Source organism: Pleurodeles waltl, chromosome 5 (genome assembly GCF_031143425.1).
Source record: "Pleurodeles waltl isolate 20211129_DDA chromosome 5, aPleWal1.hap1.20221129, whole genome shotgun sequence".
NCBI classification, from domain to species: Eukaryota; Metazoa; Chordata; class Amphibia; order Caudata; family Salamandridae; genus Pleurodeles; species Pleurodeles waltl.
In genome coordinates this window covers 9,085,500-9,112,335 of record NC_090444.1, presented here as the reverse complement: position 1 = coordinate 9,112,335, position 26,836 = coordinate 9,085,500, and the positions used below count along the sequence as shown (strand labels likewise).

The window sequence follows — 26,836 nt, the reverse complement described above, 5'->3', positions numbered from 1 at the left end:
ATAGATCTGGTATTAAATAAATGCAGTGCATTGTGCAGTGTGCTCTGGGGTTGGAGGCCACATACTCCCCTCTGCCCCCCCCCCCCCCCCCCGTCTCTTGCGTCCAAGGGAGCCCCCACCCACCACTAATCACTCCCCTTCTTCAGTCAGCCTTCGCTGCTCGTAGGTCTTCAAAAATACACGCACAACACTGTATGATTTGTAATGCACCCTTTCTATTAAAAGTTGCATTCTGGGACTTGTAGTTTCATCTACCATTCGTCTATGTACTTACAAATGGCAGAAACGGAGTTCCAAGAGACGCCCCATGCAGACACGGGTAGCCAGGCCTTAGTGGGGGCTCCTGCCCCCCTCCCAGGCCCTCTAGATGGCCCCTCCCACAGCAGAGCGCTGCGAAGCACTACATGTGAAGAGAGGAGCCCCTGGAGAACGATAACTATGACAGCCCCCAACTGAAGGATTTGTGGAGGGGGCAGGAGGGTGAGTCCGTAGGGGGCACGAATGGGGGCGGTCAGGAGAGTTACAGGGATTTTTTATTTATTCATTTATGCACAATCATATAGCGCTAACATTACCGAAAGGTGCTGAAGCGCTTTACAAGAGGAATATTTCTTCAGAGGAGGAGGGTTTACATGGCCGTGGGGCGAGGCTGTGTCAGGTTTGGGAGTGACGAGGTCCAGATTCTGGACTGTGTTTAGAGGGAGGGAGGGAGGGGGAGAAAAGAATAACAGCCCCTCCCGCAGGAATTTGTGGGAGGGGGAGGAGTCTGCAGGGAGGGGGCAGGAAAGAGGCGTTGGGAGAAGGGAAGGGCCCAGGGTTGGTGGGAAGAGTTGTACTGTAGTCTAAGGGGTGCAGCCAGGACAGGGGTGTAAGCACCAGCAGTGTGGGAGGTAGTTCACTCCTCTCTACAGGAGGCTGCACCACAGATCTCACGGGGGTCACATTTATCGTGTGAGGAGGGAGAGAGAGGATAGCGCCCCATATTCCTCCCTCCTGCATCCTTTCACCATCCCTCGGGTGGGGGTGCTGACCCCCCCCCATGATGTACTTTGTCGACACTGGTAATGGCAGAGGTGGGGGCGACCACACAAGCCCTGGATGGACACAGACAGTGAATTATTATCACCCAGAAGAGCTGTGTGAAGGGAGCGCGCCGTGTGATCTGCTGCAGGTGAGTTGACGCCGTGTGATCGGGTGAGTTGTCGCCGTGTGATCTGCTGCGGGTGAGTGAGTTGTGGTCGAGTGATCTGCTGCAGGTGAGTGAGTTGTCGCCGTGTGATCTGCTGCAGGTGAGTTGTGGCCGTGTGATCTGCTGCAGGTGTGTTGTCGCCGTGTGATCTGCTGCAGGTGAGTGAGTTGTCGCCGTGTGATCTGTTGCAGGTGAGCTGTCGCCGTGTGATCTGCTGCAGGTGAGTGAGTTGTCGCCGTGTGATCTGCTGCAGGTGAGTGACTTGTCGCTGTGTGATCTGCTGCGGGTGAGTGACTTGTCGGTGTGTGATCTGCTGCGTGTGAGTGAGTTGGTGAGTGAGGTGTCGCCGTGTGATCTGTTGCGGGTGAGTGAGGTGTCGCCGTGTGATCTGCGGGTGAGTTGTGCCCGTGTGATCTGCTGCAGGTGAGTGAGTTGCTGCAGTGTGATCTGCTGCAGGTGAGTGAGTTGTCGCTGTGTGATCTGCTGCGGGTGAGTGACTTGTCGGCGTGTGATCTGCTGCGGGTGAGTGAGTTGGTGAGTGAGGTGTCGCCGTGTGATCTGTTGCGGGTGAGTGAGGTGTCGCCGCGTGATCTGTTGCGGGTGAGTGAGGTGTCGCCATGTGATCTGCTGCGGGTGAGTTGTCCCCGTATGATCTTCTGCAGGTGAGTGAGTTGTCCCCGTGTGATGTGCTGCAGGTGAGTTGTGGCCGTGTGATCTGCTGCGGGTGAGTGCGTTGTGGGCGTGTGATCTGCTGCGGGTGAGTGAGTTGTCGCCGTGAGATCTGCTGCAGGTGAGTGAGTTGTCGCCGTGTGATCTGCTGCGGGTGAGTTGTCGCCGTGTGATCTGCTGCAGGTGAGTGAGGTGTCGCCGTGTGATCTGTTGCGGGTGAGTGAGGTGTCGCCATGTGATCTGCTGCGGGTGAGTTGTCCCCGTATGATCTGCTGCAGGTGAGTGAGTTGTCGCCGTGTGATCTGTTGCAGGTGTGTGAGTTGTGGCCGTGTGATGTGCTGCGGGTGAGTTGTCACCGTGTGATCTGCTGCGGGTGAGTGAGTTGTGGCCGTGTGATCTGCTGCAGGTGAGTGAGTTGTCGCCGTGTGATCTGCTGCAGGTGAGTTGTCGCTGTGTGATCTGCTGCAGGTGAGTGAGTTGTCGCCGTGTGATCTGCTGCAGGTAAATGAGTTGTCGCCGTGTGATCTGCTGCAGGTGTGTTGTCGCCGTGTGATCTGCTGCGGTTGAGTGAGTTGTCGCCGTGTGATCTGCTGCAGGTGAGTGAGTTGTCGCCGTGTGATCTGCTGCGGGTGAGTTGTCACCGTGTGATCTGCTGCAGGTGAGTGAGTTGTCGTGGTGTGATCCGCTGCAGGTGAGTTGTGACCGTGTGATCAGCTGCAGGTGAGTTGTCCCCGTGTGATCTGCTGCGGGTGAGTGAGTTGTCGCCGTGTGATTGCTGCGGGTGAGTGAGTTGTCGCCGTGTGATCTTCTGCGGGTGAGTGAGTTGTGGCCGTGTGATCTGCTGCAGGTGAGTGAGTTGTCGCCGTGTGAAGTGCTGCAGGTGAGTGAGTTGTCGCCGTGTGATCTGCTGCAGGTGAGTGAGTTGTCGCCGTGTGATCTGCTGCAGGTGAGTTGTCACTGTGTGATCTGCTGCAGGTGAGTGAGTTGTCGCCGTGTGATCTGCTGCAGGTAAATGAGTTGTCGCCGTGTGATCTGCTGCAGGTGGGTTGTCGCCGTGTGATCTGCTGCGGGTGAGTGAGTTGTCGCCGTGTGATCTGCTGCAGGTGAGTGAGTTGTCGCCGTGTGATCTGCTGCGGGTGAGTGAGTTGTCGCCGTGTGATCTGCTGCGGGTGAGTGAGTTGTCGCCGTGTGATCTGCTGCGGGTGAGTTATCGGGGTGGGAGGGTTGGAGCCGGGAAGTCACTGAGTGAGGGGGTTTGCTCCCTCATCCTGTTTACAGTGTAATTAGTGGAATAAAAACGGTGAATGGTTTCCTTCTCCCCGACCCCTCCCACTCCCGGGGGTCTCAGGCCGGTGACCCCTGACACTGGTCTATATTGGTATAAAAGTGACCTCTGTCCTGGGAAGGGGCCAGGTTGGTCCACATCACGCACAGTTGGGCCACATTTTTCCCGGTGTTGAGGATTGGTAAATATTGGTCTGTTTTATAAATGACTTTCTGCTATTTTTAGCATATTGGGCTGGAATTTAGAAATGTGTGTGGGTTACAGGATCAGTCTTTTGTGGGTTGTACCCCTGAGCTCGGAGCCCCTGCAAGGTGAGAAGTGAAGAAACTTTAGAAGTGCAGCGGAGTCACCTGCATTTCAGCAGCCCCCCCCGCACCCCCCCCCCCCCCACACATCTGCACTTCCAGAAGCTTCCCTGAACAATGGGAGTTTCACAACATAAACCTTTATTATACAGAGCGGCAGATAGCGCCTCGACGCCATTTAAATCCACTTTGTGGGCGCGGGACCCTGTGATTTGCCAGCATGAAAGCCCTGCTTGTTTAATCCACAGTTTGTTGGACAGTTTCCCAGGTGGGAGGAAGGTAACCGAGTCCATGGAAAGAAATCTCAGCTCCTCACATTAACAATCTCCTTTGACAACTTTGCTTAAAATTCGCCAGAGCTGCTGACTTAGAACTGGGGAGTCAGGATCCAGTCTCGGCGCTGGCTCAACATCCTGTGATCCTGGGCAGATCACTTAATTGCCCTGTGCATAAAATAAATGAATAATGTGTCCTTGTGTAATGTAACTAGTGTCAAGTAAAGCCCCCAGTACCCCCAGGTCGAGCTTCAGCTCCCTGAAAATGCCCCCCATGAGGACTCAGAGAGAAAGTAAGCAGTTAGCAGGAGCAGACATTCTGCGCCCACCCCCTCTGCGGAAGGGTCCGGGCACAAATCTCCATTTACTGCCTGCTTGACTCCGCCCCTGCCCCTCCTTCCTAGGAGTAGCAGCATTGGGCTACAGAGGAGCTACTGTGTGGTTGGCTTTGGGCTGGAGAGTGCTTTAAAAATCTCCCCTTCCTCTCCCTCTCTGTCCCCTCTCTCTCCCCTCTGCCTCCCACTCCTCTGTCTCTCTCCCTCCCCTCTGCCCCCTCCCCTCCCCATTGCACTCTTTCTACCCTTCTCTCCCCTCTGCCCCTCTCTGCCTCCTCTCTGCCTCTCCCTCTATCCCCTCTTCCTCCCTCTATACCCTCTGCCCTCTTCTCTTCCCTCTGCCCTCTCCTCTGCCTCCCTTTCCACTGTCTCCCTCCTCTGTCCCACCCACTCCGCTCTGCCCCGTCCCTCTGCTTCCCACTCTCCCCTCTATCTCGCTCTCTCCCTCTCTCCTCTGCCTCCCTGTATCTCCCTCTCTCCTCCTCTCTCCCCTCTGTCTCCCCTCTCCTCCTATCTCCCCTCTGTCTCCCCTCTCTCCTCTGCCTCCCTTTAGCTCCCTCTCGCTCCCCTCTGCCCCCTCTCCCCTCCTCTGCCTCCCTCTTTCCCCTCTGTCTCCCCTCTGCCCCCTCTCCCCTCCTCTGCCTCCCTCTTTCCCCTCTGTCTCCCCTCTGCCCCCTCTCCCCCACACACTTCCCCTCTCTCTCCATTTCAGTGTTTACTTTGCATGTTTATATTGCATGTGCAGCACTAATCGCACAAGAATTGGAGCTGAGGGCGGGCTGTGGGGGATCATACAAGTGTCAGGGTGGACTGTAGTGGAAAAGGTAGAATCATTCTTCAAACCTCCCCCAGTGTTGAGGTCTGTGAGTTGTACACAAAGAGCCCGAGAAGCTGTCAATGAACAGGTGAGTGGAGCCCTTGCCATGAACTGTCACCTGCAGGTTCCACAGTCCAGTGCCCCTGAGAGGTAGGAAGTCCAGTGCCTGCTGGGGTGGTCTGTAGATAACAAGCAGGTCACTTGTGCTAAAGCCAGTAGGATAGCCTGGTTGGTTTATGCACCCGCTGAGCATGTGTATGAGGGAGTCTGGTTGAAATCACACTATGAAAATTACTTTACCTTACAAAAATGTACAATTTTGTGTACCTGGAACTGCACCATCTCGCCCACAATCACATGATGAAATGAGGCCACCTCCACTATTTTCAGCACAGGGAGTGCCAGAAACAAACATTTAAAATGTGAAAGGTTCTGGGTATCAGTGGGTTACAGACCCAACAGGTCTCAATCACTGCTGGGGCATCAGTTCTTGAGGTGGGGGTGGTGCCTGATGCTGCCTACGCACTGCACCCCTAGGTGTTCTGACAGACCTCTAAATCACTGTGACAGAACAGCTGTAGTGAACAAGGCAACATTCACAGCCCCCCTAACATCAGGGTGCAAGAACTCACTTTAAAAAACTCATTTTCCAAATACAGGACTTGAAACCTAAGCAGGACAATGTGGCTGAAAGGGACACTTATCCCAAGTAATAGACACAGGGATGTAGACAGTGAATGTAAGAGAAATGCAGTGAACAGAACCCCTGGGTGTAAGAGATGGGGACAGGAGAGAGGTGTGGTTGTGAGATGTGGACACGAGAGAGGTGTGGATGCAAACAATTTGGACAAGAGAGGTATGGGTGTAAGATGGCGACAGGAGAGAGGTGTGGGTGTGAGATGGGGACACGAGAGAGGTGTGGGTGCAAGAGATCGGGACACGAGAGAGGTGTGAGAGCAAGAGATGGGGACACGAGAGGTGTGGGTGTGAGATGTGGACACGAGAGCGGTGTGGTTGTAAGATGTGGACACGAGAGAGGTGTGGATGCAAACAATGTGGACACAAGAGTTGTGGGTGCAAGAGACGGGGACACCAGAGAGGTGTGGGTGCAAGAGACGGGGACACCAGAGAGGTGTGGGTGCAAGAGATGGGGACACGAGAGAGGTGTGGGTGCAAGAGATGGGGACACGAGAGGTGTTAGAGAAAGAGATGGGGACATGAAAGAGGTAGGTGTGAGATGGGGATACGAGAGAGGTGTGAGAGCAAGAGATGGGGACACGAGAGAGGTGTGGGTGCAAGAGATGGGGACACGAGAGGTGTTAGAGAAAGAGATGGGGACATGAAAGAGGTAGGTGTGAGATGGGGATACGAGAGAGGTGTGAGAGCAAGAGATGGGGACATGAGAGAGGTGTGGGTGTGAGCTGCGGGACACACTAGAGGTGTGGGTATAAGGTGTGGACATCAGACAGGTAGGTGTGAGATGCAGACATGAGAGAAGTGTGGGTGCAACAGATGGGGACACAAGAGAGGTGGGAGTGCAAGAGATGGGAACATGAGAGAGGTGTGTGTGAGAAAGTAGCCTCTTTCTAGCCTTGTTACCCCCACTTTTGGCCTGTTTGTGAGTGTATGTCAGGGTGTTTTCACTGTCTCACTGGGATCCTGCTAGCCAGGGCCCAGTGCTCATAGTGAAAACCCTATGTTTTCAGTATGTTTGTTATGTGTCACTGGGACCCTGCTAGTCAGGACCCCAGTGCTCATACGTTTGTGGCCTATATGTATGTGTTACCTGTGTTATGACTAACTGTCTCACTGAGGCTCTGCTAATCAGAACCTCAGTGGTTATGCTCTCCTATTTCTTTCCAAATTGTCACTAACAGGCTAGTGACCATTTTCACCAATTTACATTGGCATACTGGAACACCCTTATAATTCCCTAGTATATGGTACTGAGGTACCCAGGGTATTGGGGTTCCAGGAGATCCCTATGGGCTGCAGCATTTCTTTTGCCACCCATAGGGAGCTCTGACAATTCTTACACAGGCCTGCCACTGCAGCCTGAGTGAAATAATGCACACATTATTTCACAGCCATTTTCACTGCACTTAAGTAACTTATAAGTCACCTATATGTCTAACCTTTATTTAGTAAAGGCTGGGTGCTAAGTTACTTAGTGTGTGGGCACCCTGGCACTAGCCAAGGTGCCCCCACATTGTTCAGGGCAAATTCCCCGGACTTTGTGAGTGCGGGGACACCATTACACGCGTGCACTACACATAGGTCACTACCTATGTGTAGCTTCACAATGGTAACTCCGAATATGGCCATGTAACATGTCTAAGATCATGGAATTGCCCCCTCTATGCCATCCTGGCATTGTTGGCACAATCCCATGATCCCACGGGTCTGTAGCACAGACCCTGGTACTGCCAAACTGCCTTTTCAGGGGTTTCACTGCAGCTGCTGCTGCTGCCAACCCCTCAGACAGGTTTCTGCCCTCCTGGGGTCCAGCCTGGCTTGGCCCAGGAAGGCAGAACAAAGGACTTCCTCAGAGAGAGGGTGTTACACCCTCTCCCTTTGGAAAAAGGTGTTAAGGCAGGGGAGGAGTAGCCTCCCCCCAGCCTCTGGAAATGCTTTCATGGGCACAGATGGTGCCCATTTTTGCATAAGCCAGTCTACACCGGTTCAGGGACCCCTCAGCCCTGCTCTGGCGTGAAACTGGACAAAGGAAAGGGGAGTGACCACTCCCCTGACCTGCACCTCCCCTGGGAGGTGCCCAGAGCTCCTCCAGTGTGCTCCAGGCCTCTGCCATCTTGGAAACAGAGGTGCTGCTGGCACACTGGACTGCTCTGAGTGGCCAGGGCCAGCAGGTGACGTCAGAGACTCCTTCTGATAGGCTCCTTCAGGTGTTGCTAGCCTATCCTCTCTCCTAAGTAGCCAAACCCTCTTTTCTGGCTATTTAGGGTCTCTGCTTTGGGGAATTCTTTAGATAACGAATGCAAGAGCTCATCAGAGTTCCTCTGCATCTCTCTCTTCACCTTCTGCCAAGGAATCGACTGCTGACCGCGCTGGAAGCCTGCAAAACTGCAACAAAGTAGCAAAGACGACTACTGCAACTCTGTAACGCTGATCCTGCCGCCTTCTCGACTGTTTTCCTGGTGGTGCATGCTGTGGGGGTAGTCTGCCTCCTCTCTGCACTAGAAGCTCCGAAGAAATCTCCTGTGGGTCGACGGAATCTTCCCCCTGCAACCGCAGGCACCAAAGAACTGCATTACCGGTCCTCTGGGTCTCCTCTCAGCACGATGAGCGAGGTCCCTTGAATCCAGCAACTCTGTCCAAGTGACTCCCACAGTCCAGTGACTCTTCAGTCCAAGTTTGGTGGAGGTAAGTCCTTGCCTCCCCACGCCAGACTGCATTGCTGGGAACCGCGTCTTTTGAAGCTACTCCGGCCTCTGTGCACTTCCGGCAGAAATTCTTTGTGCACAGCCAAGCCTGGGTCCACGGCACTCTAACCTGCATTGCACGACTTTCTAAGTTGTCCTCCGGCGGCGTGGGACTCCTTTGTGCAACTTCGGGTGAGCACTGTTTCACTCCTCGTCATAGTGCCTGTTCCAGCACTTCTGCGGGTGCTGCCTGCTTCTGAGAGGGCTCCTTGTCTTGCTGGGCGCCCCCTCTGTCCCCTGATGCAATTGGCGACATCCTGGTCCCTCCTGGGCCACAGCAGCATCCAAAAACTCTAACCGCACGATTTGCAGCTAGCAAGGCTTGTTGGTGGTCTTTCGGCGGGAAAATACTTCTGCACGACTCTCCGCGGCGTGGGGGATCCAGCCTCCAAAAGGGAAGTCTCTAGCCCTTGTCGTTCCTGCAGAATCCTCAGCTTCTACTGCCTATTAGCAGCTTCTTTGCACCCACAGCTGGCATTTCCTGGGCATCTGCCCATCTCCGACTTGCTTGTGACTTTTGGACTTGGTCCCCTTGTTCCACAGGTACCCTTGTTTGGAAATCCATCGTTGTTGCATTGCTGGTTTGTGTCTTTCCTGCAGAATTCCCCTATCACGACTTCTATGTCCTTTGGGGATCTTTAGTGCACTTTGCACTCACTTTTCAGGGTCTTGGGGTGGGCTATTTTTCTAACCCTCACTGTTTTCTTACAGTCCCAGCGACCCTCTACAAGGTCACATAGGTTTGGGGTCCTTTCGTGGTTCGCATTCCACTTTTGGAGTATATGGTTTGTGTTGCCCCTATCCCTATGTGTCCCCATTGCATCCTATTGTAACTATACATTGTTTGCATTGTTTTCTAAGACTATACTGCATATTTTTGGTATTGTGTACATATATCTTGTGTATATTTGCTATCCTCATACTGAGGGTACTCACTGAGATACGTTGGCATATTGTCATAAAAATAAAGTACCTTTATTTTTAGTATATCTGTGTATTGTGTTTTTTTATGATATTGTGCAAGTGACACCAGTGGTACTGTAGGAGCTTCACTCGTCTCCTAGTTCAGCCTAAGCTGCTCTGCTAAGCTACCATTATCTATCAGCCTAAGCTGCTAGACACCCTATACACTAATAAGGGATACCTGGGCCTGGTGCAAGGTGTAAGTATCCCTTGGTACTCACTACAAGCCAGTCCAGCCTCCTACAGTGTGGGTGTAAAATGTAGACATGAGAGAGATGTGGGTGTAATATGTGGACATGAGAGAGGTGTGGGTGTAATATGTGGACATGAGAGAGGTGTGGGTGTAAGATGTGGACATGAGAGAGGTGTGGGTGTAAGATGTGGACATGAGAGAGGTGTGGGTGTAATATGTGGACATGGGAGAGATGTGGGTGTAATATGTGGACATGGGAGAGGTGTGGGTGTAAGATGGGGACAAGAGACAGGTGGGTGTGAGATGGGGAACGAGAGAGATGTGAGTGCAAGAGATGGGAACATGAGAGAGGTGTGGGTGTAAGATGGGGACACGAGAGAGGGGTAGTTGTGAGAGACGAGGACACGAAAGAGGTGTAGTTGCGAGAGACGAGGACACGAGAGGTGTGGGTGCGAGCGATGGAGGCACAAGAGAGGTGTAGGTGTAAGAGATGGGGGCACGACAGAGGTGTGGGTGTAAGATATGGTGACACGAGAGAGGCGCTAGACAGAAGCCATGTGCACCTCTGAGGGTCCCTTGTACTCTGCTGTGACTCTCTCTAACAGACCTGTGGTCACTCCACCTTAAGAAGCATTTAGGACACACCTATTATACACTGCATTTAACAAGAAGCTGCTGTGAATCCACAGCTACAAAGAGTCTTGTTCTCACACTTGTGTCAAATTCTCAGGAGAAAAATACCACAATTGGTGGCAACATAGCAAATTATATTAAATGGCACTTCACTCCTACTGTCATTAAATAAAAGCACAGTTCAGCTGCTGAACCTATCACCATCCTTGAAATGACAAAATAAGGCCTGTAATTTGCAGTTAGAGTAGTTAATTTTACTTGGTGACTCAGAATTTTGGATATAGCGACAGTCAGCTTAACGCCAATCAATTTATTGCTCACGCCCACTTTACTCATCCATTACTAATAATGCTGAGATGACTCTGTGTTTTTGATAATCGATGTCTTGATTAATCTCATTCCTGATGCCATTTAAAGTCACTCAGTTCATGAGAACACCCAGTCCATATAGTATTGATAGCACCTAGACACTGCCATAGCTCTTCTAATTATAGCCACCCTAACATCATTACACTCTCCCTGTTCGGAATTCTTCCCAGACTCAATCTGCTGGAGGTAGCGCCTAGACCCACTGTGTTCTTCGTAGCCCCTGCACTTGCTCTGCTATAGGTAGAGCCTAGACCCACTGTGTTCTTCGTAGCCCCTGCACTTGCTCTGTTATAGGTAGCGCCTAGACCCACTGTGTTCTTCATAGCCCCTGCACTTGCTGTACTACAGGTAGTGCCTAGATCGACTGCCCTGGATAGCATCTACATCTGTTCTGGTCATACCTTATTGTATCCTTAATATTCCTACATTCACTCTGCTGAAGATAGCGCCTAGACCCACTGTGCTGTGCATAGCACTTCCACTTGCTGTGCTAAGGATTATCAGCCAACCTTCTGCTCTGGATAGTATCTACACCTGCTCTGGGTCCTACCTTATTTTTCACTTAATATACCTGTTGTCTCTCTGCTGTAGATAGCGCCTAAATAGAAAAGATTATAGACAGACGAGTATATCAACACACATGGGAAGATAGATAGGATTGCAAAGATGCATAGATGGCACAGTGCAGATTCAATTAGTGATATAATAGTTAAATATCTATGTAAGCCTGACAAGAACACTGAAAGCAAACTAGAGAGACATACAAGCAGGACATACAGACGAAGTTGGTTTACCAACATAGTTGTAATCCTCAATTAAAATACATACAGGAGTGCAGTTATAAATGTATTTCACTGCGTGCATTCTGAAAAGTGTCTTACTTTATAAAGAATAGATGCAAATGGACAGCTCCAAAAGGACTTTACAACAGCATTAGCAGGAGTCAGGAACTGATAAAGCTGGAATGTGCCCTGTGCTGTGAAGAGTTGTTAGAAAGCGTCCTGCTGTCACATGAGGCTCTAAACACACAGGCAACACTAACGTAATTATTAAGTACAAACAGAAACGCTGGCACTGAAGGAAACTACTGTAGGAGGCTGGCCTGGTGTGTGGTGGGTACCTATGGTACTTCCACCTTATACCAGGTCCAGGTATCCCTTATTAGTGTAGTGTAGTCAGTGTCTAGAAGCCAGGCTCCCTAGAGGTAGCTGTGGATGAGCAACCAAGGCTTATCTAGGAGACATGCAAAGCTCATGCAATACCACTGTAGTCACACAGTACTCACACACATGAAAGAAAATACTCACTGTTACAAAAATAAAGGTACTTTATTTTGGAGACACATATACCAAAATTACCATAGAGGCTATACTCCATTAGGAGGTAAGTAATACACACATTATATACACTAGTATGCAGAAACAGTACAATTAGGGAAAATCACAAATAGAGAAATAGGCCTAGAGGGAACACAAACCATATACTAAGAAAGTGGAATACGAAAGTCGGTCCCCCACCTAGGTAAGTGTAGTTTGTAGATGGGAGCTGGGAGTACTTAGAAAGCCCAAAGGTGAGTACCTCAACCCACCCCAATGACCAGGAAAGCAGGAGTAAATCACAGTAAGTTTCCTAGAACACACAGAGAAGAACAGAAGAATATTGCAAAACCCAGAAGAGACTACAAGACACCAACAGTGGATTCCTGGAACAGAGGACCTGTGAAAAGAGGGGACCAAGTCCAAGAAGCACAGAAGAGTCCAGGAAGGGTAGGAGCCCCAACCCACCAGGATGAAGGTGCAAGAAGTGAACCACCGTTGAGGAAGAAGAGTCAGCACTGCACCCAAGAGGACAAAGTCAGGTTTCTGGAGGGTGCAGGTGATGTCCCACGCCGGCAAGAGGATTGCAGGTAGGTTTGCTTCGTCGTAGTCTGCCAACAAGCCTTAGCCCAAGCAAAGCTCACAGTTAGAGGACAATGGCGCTGCCGGGGACCAGGAAGGACCAGGCGGACTTTACCCAGGAGGGGAAGTCCGAGGGGGCACTAAGCAGCACAGAGAGCCCACAGAAGACGTGGCAGCACCCACAGGAGTCCTACAGGATGGGGACAGGAGAGTCGCAGAAGAGGCCCACACAGCACTATGAGAAAGGCTCCCATGCCGCCGGAGGGCCACTCAGGGAGCTGTGCGTCGCAGGAAGGAGTGATGGGGGCTGGATCTGCAAGATGCACAAAGATCTTGGAGGAAGGATGCCAACAAGCCTTGGCTGCTGCAAATAGCGCGGTGCCAGGGGGTACTGTCCTGCAGGGCAGGCAAGGGCTTACCTTCACCCAAGGTGGACAGTTGGAAGAGAGGACAGTCGGGAACACTTCAGTCCACCACCCATGATGCAGGATCCACGCAGCTCAGCAGCAGAGGGGATCCACGCAGCCGGTCGTCGTTGTAGTTCGTGCCTGCAGAAACAGGGGAGTGACTCCTTCACCCCAAGGGAGATTCCTTCTTCCTTCTGATGCAGGCTGAAGATGGGCTGTCCTCAGAGGATGCAGGACCGGGGAAATGTTGCAGCTGCTGGAAGGAACCGGAGATACAATGTTGCAGAAGGCGTCTTGCTTCTTTGTTGCAGCTTTTAGGGTCCTGAAGAGTCCAGGTGTAGTTTCTTCAGTCAGAAGTCAAAGTGGAGGGTGCAGCGGATTCCTGCTGGAGTCTTGCAATCTGAATCTTGGGAACCACCCAAGGGAGAGACCCTAAATAGCCCTGAAACTGGGATTGGTCACCTAGCTGGGTGACCACCTATCAGGAGGGTGCTCTGACGTCACCTGCTGGCACTGCCCACTCAGATGCTTCCAGAGTTCCCTGCCAACCTGGAATCCAAGATGGCAAAACCCAGGGACCCTCTGGAGGAGCTCTGAGCATCACCCCTGGGGTGGTGATGGACATGGGAGTAGTCACTCCCCTTTCCTTTGTCCAGTTTTGTGCCGAAGCAGGGACTGTAGGTCCCTGAACCGGTGTAGACTAGTTTATGCAACGAGGGCACCAAATGAGCCCTACAAAGCATTGCCAGTGGCTCGGGGGAGGCTACCCCTCCCATGCCTGTAATGCCTATTTCCAAAGGGAGATGGTGTAAAAACCCTCTCCCAAAGGAAAACCTTTGTTCTGCCTTCCTGGGCTTGAGCTTCTCAAGCAACAGGAGGGCAGAAACTAGTCTGGGAGGTGACAGCAGCTTGGGCTACCTGGAAACCCTCAGAAGGCTGAAATGGCAATACTGGGGGTCCTCTAAGGAGCCCCCAGAGTGAATGGAATCATACAACCAATGCTTGCAAAAGCCTTGGGATATGATTCCAACATGTTTGATACCAAACATGCCTATGCTCAGAGTTACCATTATGTAGCTGGACGTAGATAGTAACTTATGTCCAGTACTCACATAAAATGGTCTCCCCGCATTCACAAAGTCTGGTAAAATGGGCCTGAAGTGCGTGGGGGCACCTCTGCTGGTGCAGGGGTGCCCTCACTTACAGGTACTTTGCACCCTGCCCTCTGGGCTAGAAGACCTACCTTAGGGGTGACTTAAAAGTGACCTGGTGTAGCGAAACATGGCAGTGAAAGGGTGCTTGCACCTTTTCACACAGGCTGCAATGGCAGTCCTGAAAAAGTGTTTGCATGGGCTCCCTATGGGTGGCAAAATATGTGCTGTAGCTCATAGGGATCCCCTGGAACCCCAATGGCCTGGGCACCTAGGTACCATATACTAGGTGTTAGACTTGGCATCCTTGGCGTGGTCTCCCCTAACTTTTGGCTCTGTTTCCCAGGTTGTTGATGTGTGCTGGACTCTATTTTTGATACTCTGTGCACTTTACCGCTGTTATCCAGTGCTAAAGTGCAAGTGCTCCTATGTAAAATGTATGTGTAATTAGCTTTCCATGATTGCCATATTTGATTTATTAGTAAATCCCTAGTACAGTGTACTAGAGGTGCCCAGGGCCTGTAAATTAAATAATACTAGTGGGCCTGCAGCACTGGTTCTGCCACCCACATTAGTAGCCCTGTAAACAAGGCTCAGATCTGCCACTGCATTGTCTGTGTGTGCAGTCTTAAAATGCCAATTCGACTTCGCAAGTGTACCCACTTGCTAGGCCTAAACCATCCCTTTTTATACATGTAAGGCACCCCTAAGGTTGGACCTAGGTAGCCCCATGGGCAGGGTGCAGTGTATGCTAAAGGTGGGACATGTACTGATGTGTTTTACATGTCCTGACAGTGGGATACTGCCAAATTCATTTTTCACTGTTGCAAGGCCTAGCTCTGTCATAGCTTAACATGGGGGCTGCCTTTGAATATTATTAAAGTGCAGATTCCCTTTGGGAGCAGATCAACAAGTGGAGTTTGGGGTCTCTGTACTCACAACTTAAAAATACATCTTTTATTGAAGTTGGTTTTTAGATTGTGTGTTTAAAAATGCCACTTTTAGAAAGTAGGCATTTTCTTGCTTAAACCATTCTGTGACTCTGTTTGTTTGTGGATTCCCTGTCTGAGTCAGTTTGACAGTTCGGCTGTTTACACCTCTCTCTAGACAGTGACAGGAAGGGAGCTGGTGTGTAGCCTGCATTTCCTGATGAGCCATCTGTGCTGGGAGGGGAGGAGTGGTCACTTACACCTGAAAGGGCTGTGCCTGCCCTCACACAATGCAGTCTCCAACCCCCTGGTGCGTGTCTTGGGCCTGGCCAAACAGGATCTTGAAAACAACAGAGACTTCTCTTTGAAGTAGGCCTTCTTCAAAGGCAGAAAGGAGTATAAGAAGAGAACCCAAAACCCCTGAAAATACGATCACTTCTGGAATCAAGAGGAACCTCTGCCAAGGAGAAGAGCTAAGGAGAAGAGCTGAGGAGAAGTGCTGCCCCTGCCTGTGACTGTGCTTTGTTGGGCTATCCTGCAGTTGCTGCTTCTGCCTGTGAAAGGGGACAAAGACTAGACTTTGTTGTGCATTCCTGCTTGAGAAGAATCTCCAAGGGCTTGAACTGAGCTTGCCTGCTGTTGTTGAAGTCTCAGGACCATCAAAGACTTCCCCTGCCAACACCTGGACTCTCTGCTGAGACTCCTGCCCTTCCAAGTGGTGCCCTATCCAGTTCCTGGGCCCTTGAAAGGTGAAGTTGGCAGACAAGGACTGAAAATGCACGCACAGACCTCCGTGCGGGGACATTTTTCGGTGCACCTTCCGTTACGCAGCTGATGAATGACACGCCGCCTGCTTCTTGGCTGAAGTCAATGCTCCACCTGCATCGCGGCTGGAAGATTAATGCAATGCATCTGGAGAAACGAAGAGCAAAACCCGCTAACTGAGGCGGATAATGATGCATACCCCACGCAGCGTGGTTTTGGGAGACCGTGCAACCAGATTTTCAACGCAATATCGCTGGGTGCGGAAAATCAACGCAAAGCCTGCCTGGACCTGAGGTGCCTGTCTGGATTGATGCATCGCTCTCTTGCGGGAGAGAAGAAACAACGCACGCTGACCTGACAGGAGGAGGAACGACGCACGGTCTGGCTTGCGAGTGAGAAATCAACGCATCGCTGGCCTTTTTCAAAGCACACTTGCCCGTGCTGCTTTATTTTGACGCCACCCAGGTACTTTTGTGAAATAACAGCATTCTCACTGTTCTCTAAGGATCAGGGTCCATATGTACAAACACATTTTCCCATAGACACAGAATGGGTAAAACCCTTTGGTACATCTGGCCCTAAGACTCTTATTCTTTAAAAATACATACCTTGACTTGTATGTTCGATTGTTGTTGTTTTGGTCTTGTTTTGTGTAGATAAATATTACATATTTTTCTAAACCTGTGTTGTGTCATTTTTTTGTTTTTACTGAGTTACTAAGTGTGTTGGTGCAAATACTTTCCACATTGCTTCTGAAGTTAAGCCTGCCTGCTCGTGCCAAGCTACCAAGGAGGAGAGTGGGGTTAACTGAGTGTGATTCTCCTTTACCTTGACTAGAGTGAGGGTCCTTGCTTGGACAGGGGGTAACTGCCACCCAAAGACCCCATTTCTAACACTCAGGACTTATAAGGGGGCACCAGTGTGCCAATTGTGGGTGAAATACAGACTTTTAGGAGAGAGAGCATAATCACTGGGGTCCGAGTTAGCAGGCTTCTAGTGAACATAATCAAACACGCTGACATCATGCAAAAAAGGGGGTAACCATGCCAAGAAAGAGGGTACTTTCCTACAGAACCCCCACCCCTACCCCCTAAAAGCGGGACAAAAAGGCTAACCTTGCCCAGATGAGTCTTCTGTGTCAAAGCGGAAATATCTGAAGAGTCCATCTGCATTGGAGTGGTTACTCCCAGGTCTATGTTCCACTGTAAAGTCTATACCCTGTAGGGAAATGGACCACCTCAACAATTTTGGGTTTTCTCTTTTCATCTGTTTGAGTCATAAGAGGTTTGTGGCCTGTCTGAACAATGAAGTGAAAACCAAAGAAGTATGGTCTTAACTTGGAGCCATAGTTCTTAATTAACCTCCTGTAATACCCAGTGAGACCTAAGAAGACTCTGACCTGGGTTTGTGTGGTAGGGGGAGTCTAATCCAAAATGGTTTGAATCTTCCCCTGTAGTGGCTGAATCTGTTCTCCTTTTACTAGGTGTCCCAGATACACCACCTTCCCCTGCACTATCTGGCACTTTGACGCCTTGATAGTAAGTCCTGCTTTCTGCAGAGTCTCTGAAACTTTCCAAAGGTGGACCAGGTGATTATCCCAGGTGGAGCTAAAGACAGCTATATCATCTAGCTATGCTGCAATGAAGGCTTCCAGACCTTGGAGGACTGTGTTCACCAACCAATGAAAAGTGTCAGGTGCATTCTTCAGACCAGAGGGCATTACTGTGAATTGGTAGTGCCCTCCAATGGTTGAAAATGCTGTCTTGGGTTTAGCACCTTCTGACAGCTTGCAGTAAGGTCAAAAGTGGTAAAATACTTGGCCGATGTCAGTATATCAATGAGCTCCTCTGCCCTAGGGATAGGATGAGCATCTGTTTTGGTTACTGTATTGAGCCCTCTATAGTCAACAAAAAGCCTCATCTCTCTTTTCCCATTTTGAGAGTGTGGCTTTGGGACTAGTACCACTGGGCTAGCTCATGGGCTATCTGAGTGCTCAATTACTCCCAGGTCAAGCATCTTTTGCACCTCTGCTTTGATGCAATTCATTACATCAGCAGGTTGTCTGTATATTTTACTCTTGACAGGCAGACTGTCCCCTGTATCAATGGTGTGTTCACACCATGTGGTTTGACCAGGTATAAGGGAAAACAGATCTGAGGACTGTCCCAGAAGAGTTCTGCAGTCTTCGTTTTGAGACTGAGAAAGGCAATCTGCTAAGACTACCCCCTCAACTGAACCATCAGCTGCAGAATTTGAAAAGAGGTCAGGAAGAGGGTCACTTGCATCTTCCTGTCCCCCATCAGTGGCCATGAGCAGGATTACATCAGCCCTGTCATAATAGGGCTTTAGGCAGTTCACATGAAGTACCCTAAGGGGACTTCCTGGAGTGCCAAGGTCAACCAAATAAGTGACCTCACCCTTTTTTTCCACAATGATGTGTGGTCAACTCCATTTGCCTTGGAGTGCTCTTAGTACCACTGGCTCCACGACCCACACTTTCTTCCATGGTTGGTACACAGTCAGGACAGCCTTCTGGTCATGCCATTGCTTTTGTAATTCTTGGCTTGCTGGCCTTCTTCATCTACTCAGCCATACTTGATCTGAGGCCAAGTACATAATCCACTATATCTTGTTTAGGGGGCTTCAGGGGTTGTTCCCAACCCTCCTTCATAAGTGCTAGTGGACCTCTAACAGGGTGACCAAAGAAGAGTTCAAAGAGGCTGTAGCCCACTTCTTTTTGGGTTACCTATCCGTAGGCAAAGAGGAAGCATGGTAAGGGACATCCCATCTCCTCCTGAGTTTTTCAGAGAGTCCCATTATCATACCTTTGAGTGTTTTATTAAAACGCTCAACCAACCCATTTGTTTGGGGATGGTAAGGTGTATATTACACCACACTCGTTCCACATTGCTTTTAAGTATGCAGACACAAAGTTGCTACCTCTGATACAACCTCTTTTGGGAAACCCACCCTGAAAAATATTCTCAGGAGTGCCTTAGTCACTGTAGGAGCTGTAGTGGTTCTAAGAGGTATGGCTTCTGGATACCTGGTGGCATGGTCCAACACCACCTGAATAAATCTGTTTCCAGAAGCTGTGGGAGGGTCAAGGGGGCCAACAATATAAACCCCTACCCTTTCAAAGGGTAGCCCAACCACTGGCAGTGTGATTAAGGGGGCCTTTGGGGTGCTACCTGTCTTGCCACTGGTGTGACAGGTGACACAGGAGTGACAAAACTCCTTTGTGTCTTCTGACATGTGAGGCCAGTGAAAGTGAGAGACCAGTCTATGCTAAGTTTTACTTTGCCCCAGGTGACCAGCAAGGGTATTGACCTATGTCCAGTACATGTGTAAAATGGCATCCCGCACTCACAAAGTCCGGGAAAATGGGCCTGGACTTTGTGGGAGCAATATCACAAAATAAAATGATGGGCGGAGTGTTGACACTTTTCAGACACTTACCTCCAGTCACAGATCTGGGTTTAATCCATGGTTATTTTGCTTGCCATGTCACTCCAGTTCAGACCCAGCCATAGGAATATCAGTCTTGACCCTGCTCCCTATGGGAGCAGTCCAGCCCGAACCGCCAAGCCAGGTCCTCCCTGGACAGGATTCAAGCATCCTGGGAAGCTAGTGCAGTGGTGCCTTCACATACAGGTACTTTGTACCCTGCCCTCTGGGCTAGAATGCCTACCTCAGGGTTGACTTATAAGTGACTTGGGGCCATATGTACAAACACATTTTCCCATAGACACAGAATGAGCAAAACTGCTTGCTACATCTGGCCCTTGGTGTAGTGAAAAATTGGAGTGAACGGGTGCTTGCACCTTTTCACACAGACTGCAATGGCATGCCTGCAGAAGAGTTTGGCATGGGCTCCTGATAGGTGGCAAAATATATGCAGCAGCCCATAGGGATCCCTTGGAACCCCAATACCCTGGGTACCCTATATATATATCGGGACTTATAAGGGGGCACCAGTGTGCCAATTGTGGGTGAAATACAGACTTTTGGGAGAGAGAGCATAATCACTGGGGTCCTGGCTAGCAGGATCCCAGTGAACACAGTTAAACACACTAACATCCGGCAGAAAAATGGGGTAACCAAGAAAGAGCGTATTTTCCTACTACTACCTCCTTGTGAAAGAGTGGAATGCTGTCACTCAGAGTGAAGTTCGACAGCAAAATAGGCTGACCCACTGCCCTGTGCTGTATTCTGTAGTGGGCAGAAGCAAAATTCAAATGGTAGAACAACAGACCAATGAATGGAGAGCTGAAAGCCCCTTTAAGTAAGTATATTACATATGTAACTTTACTAAAATAAATGGTCTTGGCTAAATACCAAACCAAAAATGGAAAATGGCGCGCTTTTCAATCTATAGGTGTTCACATTTGTGGAGCATAGCAGCAGAATGATGCAACATTAGCTGCGTCATTGCACCTTTTATTTTTTTTCCTTAAGTTGTGCACCATTGGGAAAGCCTGTACTTCTGAAAGGTGAGACTTAATGACTTAGCCAATGTGTGTTTCAAATAGTTGTAAACCTCCTGTTCTTTGTGTGGTTCTGGTCAGAACCTCGGATCTCTGAAATTACCCTATGTGGAAGTTGCTCAGATTACCTATCTGGGTCCTATCCTAGGCTCTCTGATAGTACAAAGGACTCCTTGCAGCATTTGCTTAGGTTTCAAGTCGTTATTGTGATGTCCTGTGTTGCATGGTCCATTCACTGGCAAAGGCTCCATCTTGTATTACTTGTTGGGCTGTGTGATAATAGGAAGCATTCCCTGGATAAGAAAGGAGACATCTTGTCGCTATGGATTTAACATTGTAGTGTGTTGTGGGGAGAGGGTCTCACTCACTGAACAAGGAACCTTCTCTGGTGTCTTGATGACTCCTTGAGTCCATTCTTCTCAATAGGAGGAGATCATGGAAGGATAGTATGTCCTTACTCTGCTTATTGTTTCTTTACATTGAAAGTGTGATCAAGAATTTCTTCAGTGCACTTGTCTCACTAAATGCCAACAGATCTTTGTGAGGGGCTCTGCATTGCAGCTTATTCTGTTTCTTTTTCTTAATCTAACAGGTGAAATAAATAAATTAATAAGCGAAAAAGGTAAAGGCATTAAACATCACTTCTGTAGGAAGTGATGTAAAAACAGTATGCCTCAGAATATTTTCACTTGAAGCTTAATGCTTCGCCAAACTCTACAGCAGAAAACCCAAACTGCCTAGTGTGATCTGTACTTGGCTCTTATGCATCAGATGATATACATTGAAGATGTAACACACTGACATACTGAAGCAAGTCGGATGAGGTATTCATTATGAAGGAAGAGCTAATCTGTTGTCGGAAAGAACACATAGGAGAGAAACTGTATGAATATCTAGAATGAGAATCACATTTATTAGGCGGAGAAAAAGCAAGTGTGACATCAGAAACTTCATTCTGGAGAAAAACTGTTTTGGTCTACTGACTGTGGAAAGGTGTTCTTTGCAATGAAAGACCTAATGCAGCATCAGCGTCTCCACGTAGAAGAGAAACCATATAAATGTACATAATGTAATAAAGTGTTTGGAAGGAAGAAGAATCTAAAGCGGAATCAAAAATCCACACTGGTGAGAAACCATATAAATGTACAGAATGCAACATGGCATTTATTACCAATGGGCGCCTAGCGCAACATCAGAAATTCCACACTGTGGAGAAACTTTATTGGTGCAATGAATGTGACATAGCATTTATAACAAACGGAGAGCTAAAACAACATCAGAAAATCCTTACTGGGAAGAAACCATATGAATGTACAGAATGTGACAAGGCATTTATTACCTGTGGAGACCTATTGAAACATCAGAAAGTCCTCACCAGGGAAAAATCATATGAATGTACAGAATGTAATAAAGTGTTCAGATGGAAGAACAATCTAAAGCAGCATCATAAAATCTACACTGGGGAGAAACCATATGAATGTACAGATTGTGACAAGGCATTTAATACCAATGGACAACTAATGCAGCATCAGAAAGTCCACACCGCCGAGAAACCTTATGAGTGTACAGAATGCGACAAAGCATTTAATACCAAAGGACAACTAATGCAACATCAGAAAGTCCACACTGGGGAAAAACCATATGAATGTACAGAATGCAACAAAGCATTTATAATAAAGGGAGGGCTAAAACGACATCAGAAAATCCACACTGGGGAGAAATCGTATGAATGTACAGAATGCAACAAAACATTTATAACAAGTGATGCACTAAAACGACATCAGAAAATCCACACTGGCGAGAAACCGTATAAATGTACAGAATGCAAGAAGGCATTTATAACATACGGACACCTAACGCGACATCACAAAGTCCATACTAGGGAGAAACCGTATAAATGTAATGAGTGCGACAAGGCATTTATAACCAATGGAGAACTAATGCAACATCAGAACATCCACACTGGGGAGAAACCCTATGTATGTACAGAATGTAACAAAACATTTATTAGAAAGTCATATCTAAAGGTACATCAAAGAGCCCACACTGGGGAGAAACCATATAAATGTACAGAATGTGACAAAGCATTTAATGGAAAGTCAAAACTAAGGGTACATCAAAGAGCCCACACTGGGGAGAAACCTTATGAATGTACAGAATGTGACAAAGCATTTGGTGGAAAGTCAAAACTAAGGGTACATCAAAGACTCCACACTGGGGAGAAACCTTATGAATGTACAGAATGTGACAAGACATTTATTTCAAAGTTTTATCTGATGAATCACCAAAAAGTCCACACTGGGGAGAGACCCTATGAATGTACAGAATGCAAGAAAGCATTTATGAGAAACGGAGAGCTAAAACAACATCAGAAAATCCACACTGGGGAGAAGCCATATCAATGTACAGAATGTGACAAGGGATTTATATCAAATGGAAAGTTAATGCAACATCAGAAAATCCACACTGGGGAGAAGCCATATCAATGTACAGAATGTGACAAGGGATTTATAATAAATGGAGTGCTAAAACGACATCAGAAAATCCACACTGGGGAGAAACCTTATGATTGTACAGAATGTGGCAAGGCATTTTCAACAAATGAAAATCTAAAGCGACATCATTTAGTCCACACTGGGGAGAAACCATATCAATGTACAGAATGTGGCAAAGCATTTATAACAAGTGGAAACCTAGTGCGACATCAGAAAATCCACACTAGGGACAAAACCACATCGATGTGCTGAAAGTGACAAAGCATTTATAACAATTGGAAAGCTGAAGTGACATCAAATAGTCCACACTAGGGAGAGACCATTCAACATCACTGAATGTGAGAAGACATATATTAGAAATTGACATCAGAAAGTCCACACTGGGGAGAAACCCTATGAATGTACTCAATGTGACAAAGCATTCATTGTAAAGCACAGTTAAATGCAACATTGGAGGGTTCACACAGGAGAGAAAGCATATCAATGTACAGAGGGTAGTAAGTGTTCTAAAGGAAGTCCAATCTAAAGCAGCGTCAACAAATCAACCCAGGGAGAAGCCGAATAGATGTACTGAATGTGGCAGTTCATTTATTGCACAGCAGATACAATAACAGTAAGTCAATATAGAGGAGAAAGTAATGATGATGAAGAATGCATATCACTGCAGTCAATGTGGCAAGGCATCCTTTACAAAGACAAAGCTAATGCAACATCAGAACGTCATTACTAGTGGGACACCTGTCCTCCACACCAGAGCGACACCATAGCAGGCTTCAAACTCTACTTGCTCACTCGCTATGGCGTGTCAGACTTTACCAGGTTGGGCATGAAGGCTGGGTGCGAGTGAACTTAAGGTGGAAAGGAACAGGTGTTCTGTTCATTCAGAAAGTAAATGAGCTAAAGAGATGCCTTTAAATCTTGTTTTTATCTTGACAGATTTTCTGTCTGTTCAAGGATATAGGTCAAAGGTCAGGTTGTCTTTTTACTAACAGCTGCTTATCATGGAAAATGCTTTCTCTTACTACAGTTAGTTTTTTGTCAAGTGAGCTGTCTAGCAATCGTGAAACAAATGGCTGTATGATGTCAGTTTTTTTCTAACAACATTTAAATAGCTTACAAATGAATAGTACAAATATTCAAAATGTCAGAAATTATTAAAGCACTTTAAAAAAAAAAAAGTTAGAAGTGTGATGCAAAATATATCAGAACTCTTTACTTGGTGATGTGCAAATGACAAGTATTTGCAAAAAATCAATTTCCAAACACTATTGTTTCTAAACTCTATAGTTGTATCAGTAAAACCCCGTGTCAGTGGGAAATGTTGTGGTCATTTCAATGGAAAATCTGCTGACTGCAAATAACAGCATGCTACCACTTCATGCTTTAGTTATGTATTTATTAAAAGTGATGGTTTTGAAATATGATTTGAGAAACATTCCTGCCCTGCCCTGATGACAATGCTGTTAATGAGCAAAGAGGCAAGTCAGGGATCAGGTGTATCCTGTATGTGGTTAGATTTGTATTCTATGTGTAGCAAAGGTTTAGTTTATTAAATCAAACAAAATATTTTTTTTTATACAGCAGGTACGCTGAACTCATGTATTTGAAGCTGCTCTCATATATGACAATGAAGAAATCGGTGGCTCAGTGAATTAAAATACTTGCCACATAATTTAAAGCAGTTTATGGGTCAAGGGCATTACAATTAGGTCGAGTAGATTATTTAAGTCAACAGACCTGCAGGTCTAGTAACATTTTAATGATTTTTTGAGGCCTCCATACAAAAATACTGAATGTGACAAAGCCATCATTTCAAAGGAACTATTAATGCAGCACCTGAAAATCCACACTGTGAATTAATAAAATCAACAAATGTGACCAGATGCTGATCAGAGAGTCCATATTGGCAGAAACAACTTTTTCTTGCAAAGTGTTTTTTCACAGAAGGAACCTAATGTGTCTACATGCATTCCAGGGAGAAACTGCATCTGTCTTCCGTGTGACGAGGTATTCATTACAAAGGAATAGGTAATGCTTAATCAGAAATTATACACTGGGGACTATTCATGCAGCATCTGAAAATCCACACTGTGACTCAATAGAAGCAATAAATGTGACCAAGATACTCCATATTGGCAGGAACAACTTTTTCTTGCAAAATGGTTTTTCCCAGGAGGAACCTAATGTGTCAACAAGCATTCCAGGGTGAAACTGAACTAACTCTTGACCAGAAATGATAAACTTGGGAGAAGTCATTGAATATTATAAACATGAAAGAGCATTTCCCACCAAACCCTCTCTGATGAGACATCAAAAAGGTCACCCGGGATTAAAATGTACTGATTGTGAAGTCTTCCATTTAAAAGAGTCGTCAGTTGCTATGTCGAAAAACATCCACACCTGCTCACTGATATAAGGGGTCCCAGTGAAGTTACCCCTTTCCCACAGAGGTGACTGTGCAAACTCCAAAGAGTATCAAACTTTGACAGAATGCAAATGTTACACAAAGCAACAACCAGATTTCTTTCCCTGTTCCCAGCCTAATGTGTTCGAGGAAGTAGCCTCTTCCCAGCATGGTTACCCCCATGTTTGGCCTGTTTGTCAGTGTGTTTGACTATGTCCACTTCCCTGTCCCATCACCACCCACAGGGATGGTGCTCAGAGCTCCTCCAGAGGGTCCCTGGGTTTTGCCATCTTGGATTCCAAGGTGGTAGGGAACTCTGGGAGCATCTGAGTTGCCAGTGCCAGCAGGTGATATCGGAGCCCTCCTCTGACAGGTGCTTACCTGTGTAGCTGACCAGCCCCCCTTAAAGGGTTATTTAGGGTCTCTCCTCTAGGTGTTTCTTCAGATTTGGATTGCAAGACTCCAGCAGGAATCCTCTGCGTCCTTTACTTCATCTTCTACCGATGAACTTTGCTACTGGGCCTCCAGGGACTCTACAACACTACAAAGAAGCAAGAAGCCTTCTGCAACATTGTATCTTCTGCTCCTGCCAGCAACTGCAACTATTTCACTGGTCTTGCATCCTCCAGGACAGCCATCTTCAGCCTGCACCAGAAGTCTCAAAGGAATCTCCCTTGGAGTGAAGAAGTCCCTTCCCTGCTTCAGCAGGCCCCTCTTCGCAGCAACAACCAGTGGTGTGGGTCCCCTCTCCTGATGAAGTGTGTGGATCCAGCATCACAGGTGGTGGACTGAAGTGGTCCCGACGGTCCTGTCGTCCTACTGTCCAACTTTGGTGAAGGTAAGAGTCTGCCTCCCCATGCAAGACAGTACCCCATGCACTGTGGTTTTGCAGTTGCAGGTTTGTTTTAATCTTCCTGCGAAGTTCTTCATGCACCATGCAGCTCCAGCACTCCTTCCTGTGCAGCCTCCTGCGTGGTTCTCCGGTGGTGTGGGATCCTTTTTGTAGTGCTGCGTGGGCCTCCTTTTGTACCTCCTTTGTCCCTGTGCTGTGGGACACCTGTGGTGTCTGCCTGGTCTTCTGAGGGCTCTCTCAGATGCTGAGAGCCCCCTCTGACTCCTGGGTAGAGTCCGCCAGATCGCTTCTGGTCCCGGGAAACACCATTTTCCTCCAACCACGAGCTTTGCATTTGCCAAGGCTTGTTAGTGGAATCCAGCAACGCAAACCAGACTGCAGTCATCCATCTGGCGTGGGACATCTTCTGCACCAACCAGGAACCTGCATCCGTCTTCTTGGGTGCATAACGGCCCTTGATGGGGGAAAGGCTGCACACCACAACCCACCCCGCCACCGTCAAGGAGACAAATCCACACCCTCCAAATAATGATGCACAAGTCACCACAGCGGATAGTGGATATTGAACAACCATTGGGGGTACGGACCGCCACAGCCAGAAAGTGGACCCAACAGCAAGAAATGCACACATTGGCAAATTTGAAACCCACACACCTGACACCCATCCACAACACTACAATACCCTCACATACACATCCCACAATCCTTTGCATCTCCAATAGGACAACTGAGAGTGACAACACAACACGTATACACTGAACGCAACATCACACAAGTCACACACCCAACCACACAACAGCACTCTCACCAATAATCATACAACACACCACCCACCACCCACAACACACACCATGGCCCCCCTAAGCACCCCCGCTTCACAGATAGGGAGCTAAGAACAATGGTTGACGAAATACTGAAGGTCGAGCCACAGATCTTTGGGGCACAGGTCCAGCACACACCCATCACCAGGAAGA

The 26,836-nt window shown here is 48.2% G+C and overlaps 1 protein-coding gene across 1 annotated transcript; it reads left to right on the top strand.

The window, feature by feature from the left end:
* The first annotated feature begins 815 nt into the window (after nucleotides 1-815).
* Nucleotides 816-24,480, top strand: LOC138295245 (zinc finger protein 420-like). The gene is made up of 2 exons (XM_069233439.1): nucleotides 816-1,171; nucleotides 20,703-24,480. The coding sequence occupies exon 2, from the start codon at nucleotides 21,268-21,270 to the stop codon at nucleotides 22,855-22,857; it is 1,590 nt and encodes a 529-aa protein (XP_069089540.1). The 5' UTR covers nucleotides 816-1,171; nucleotides 20,703-21,267; the 3' UTR covers nucleotides 22,858-24,480.
* The last annotated feature ends 2,356 nt before the right edge of the window (nucleotides 24,481-26,836 follow it).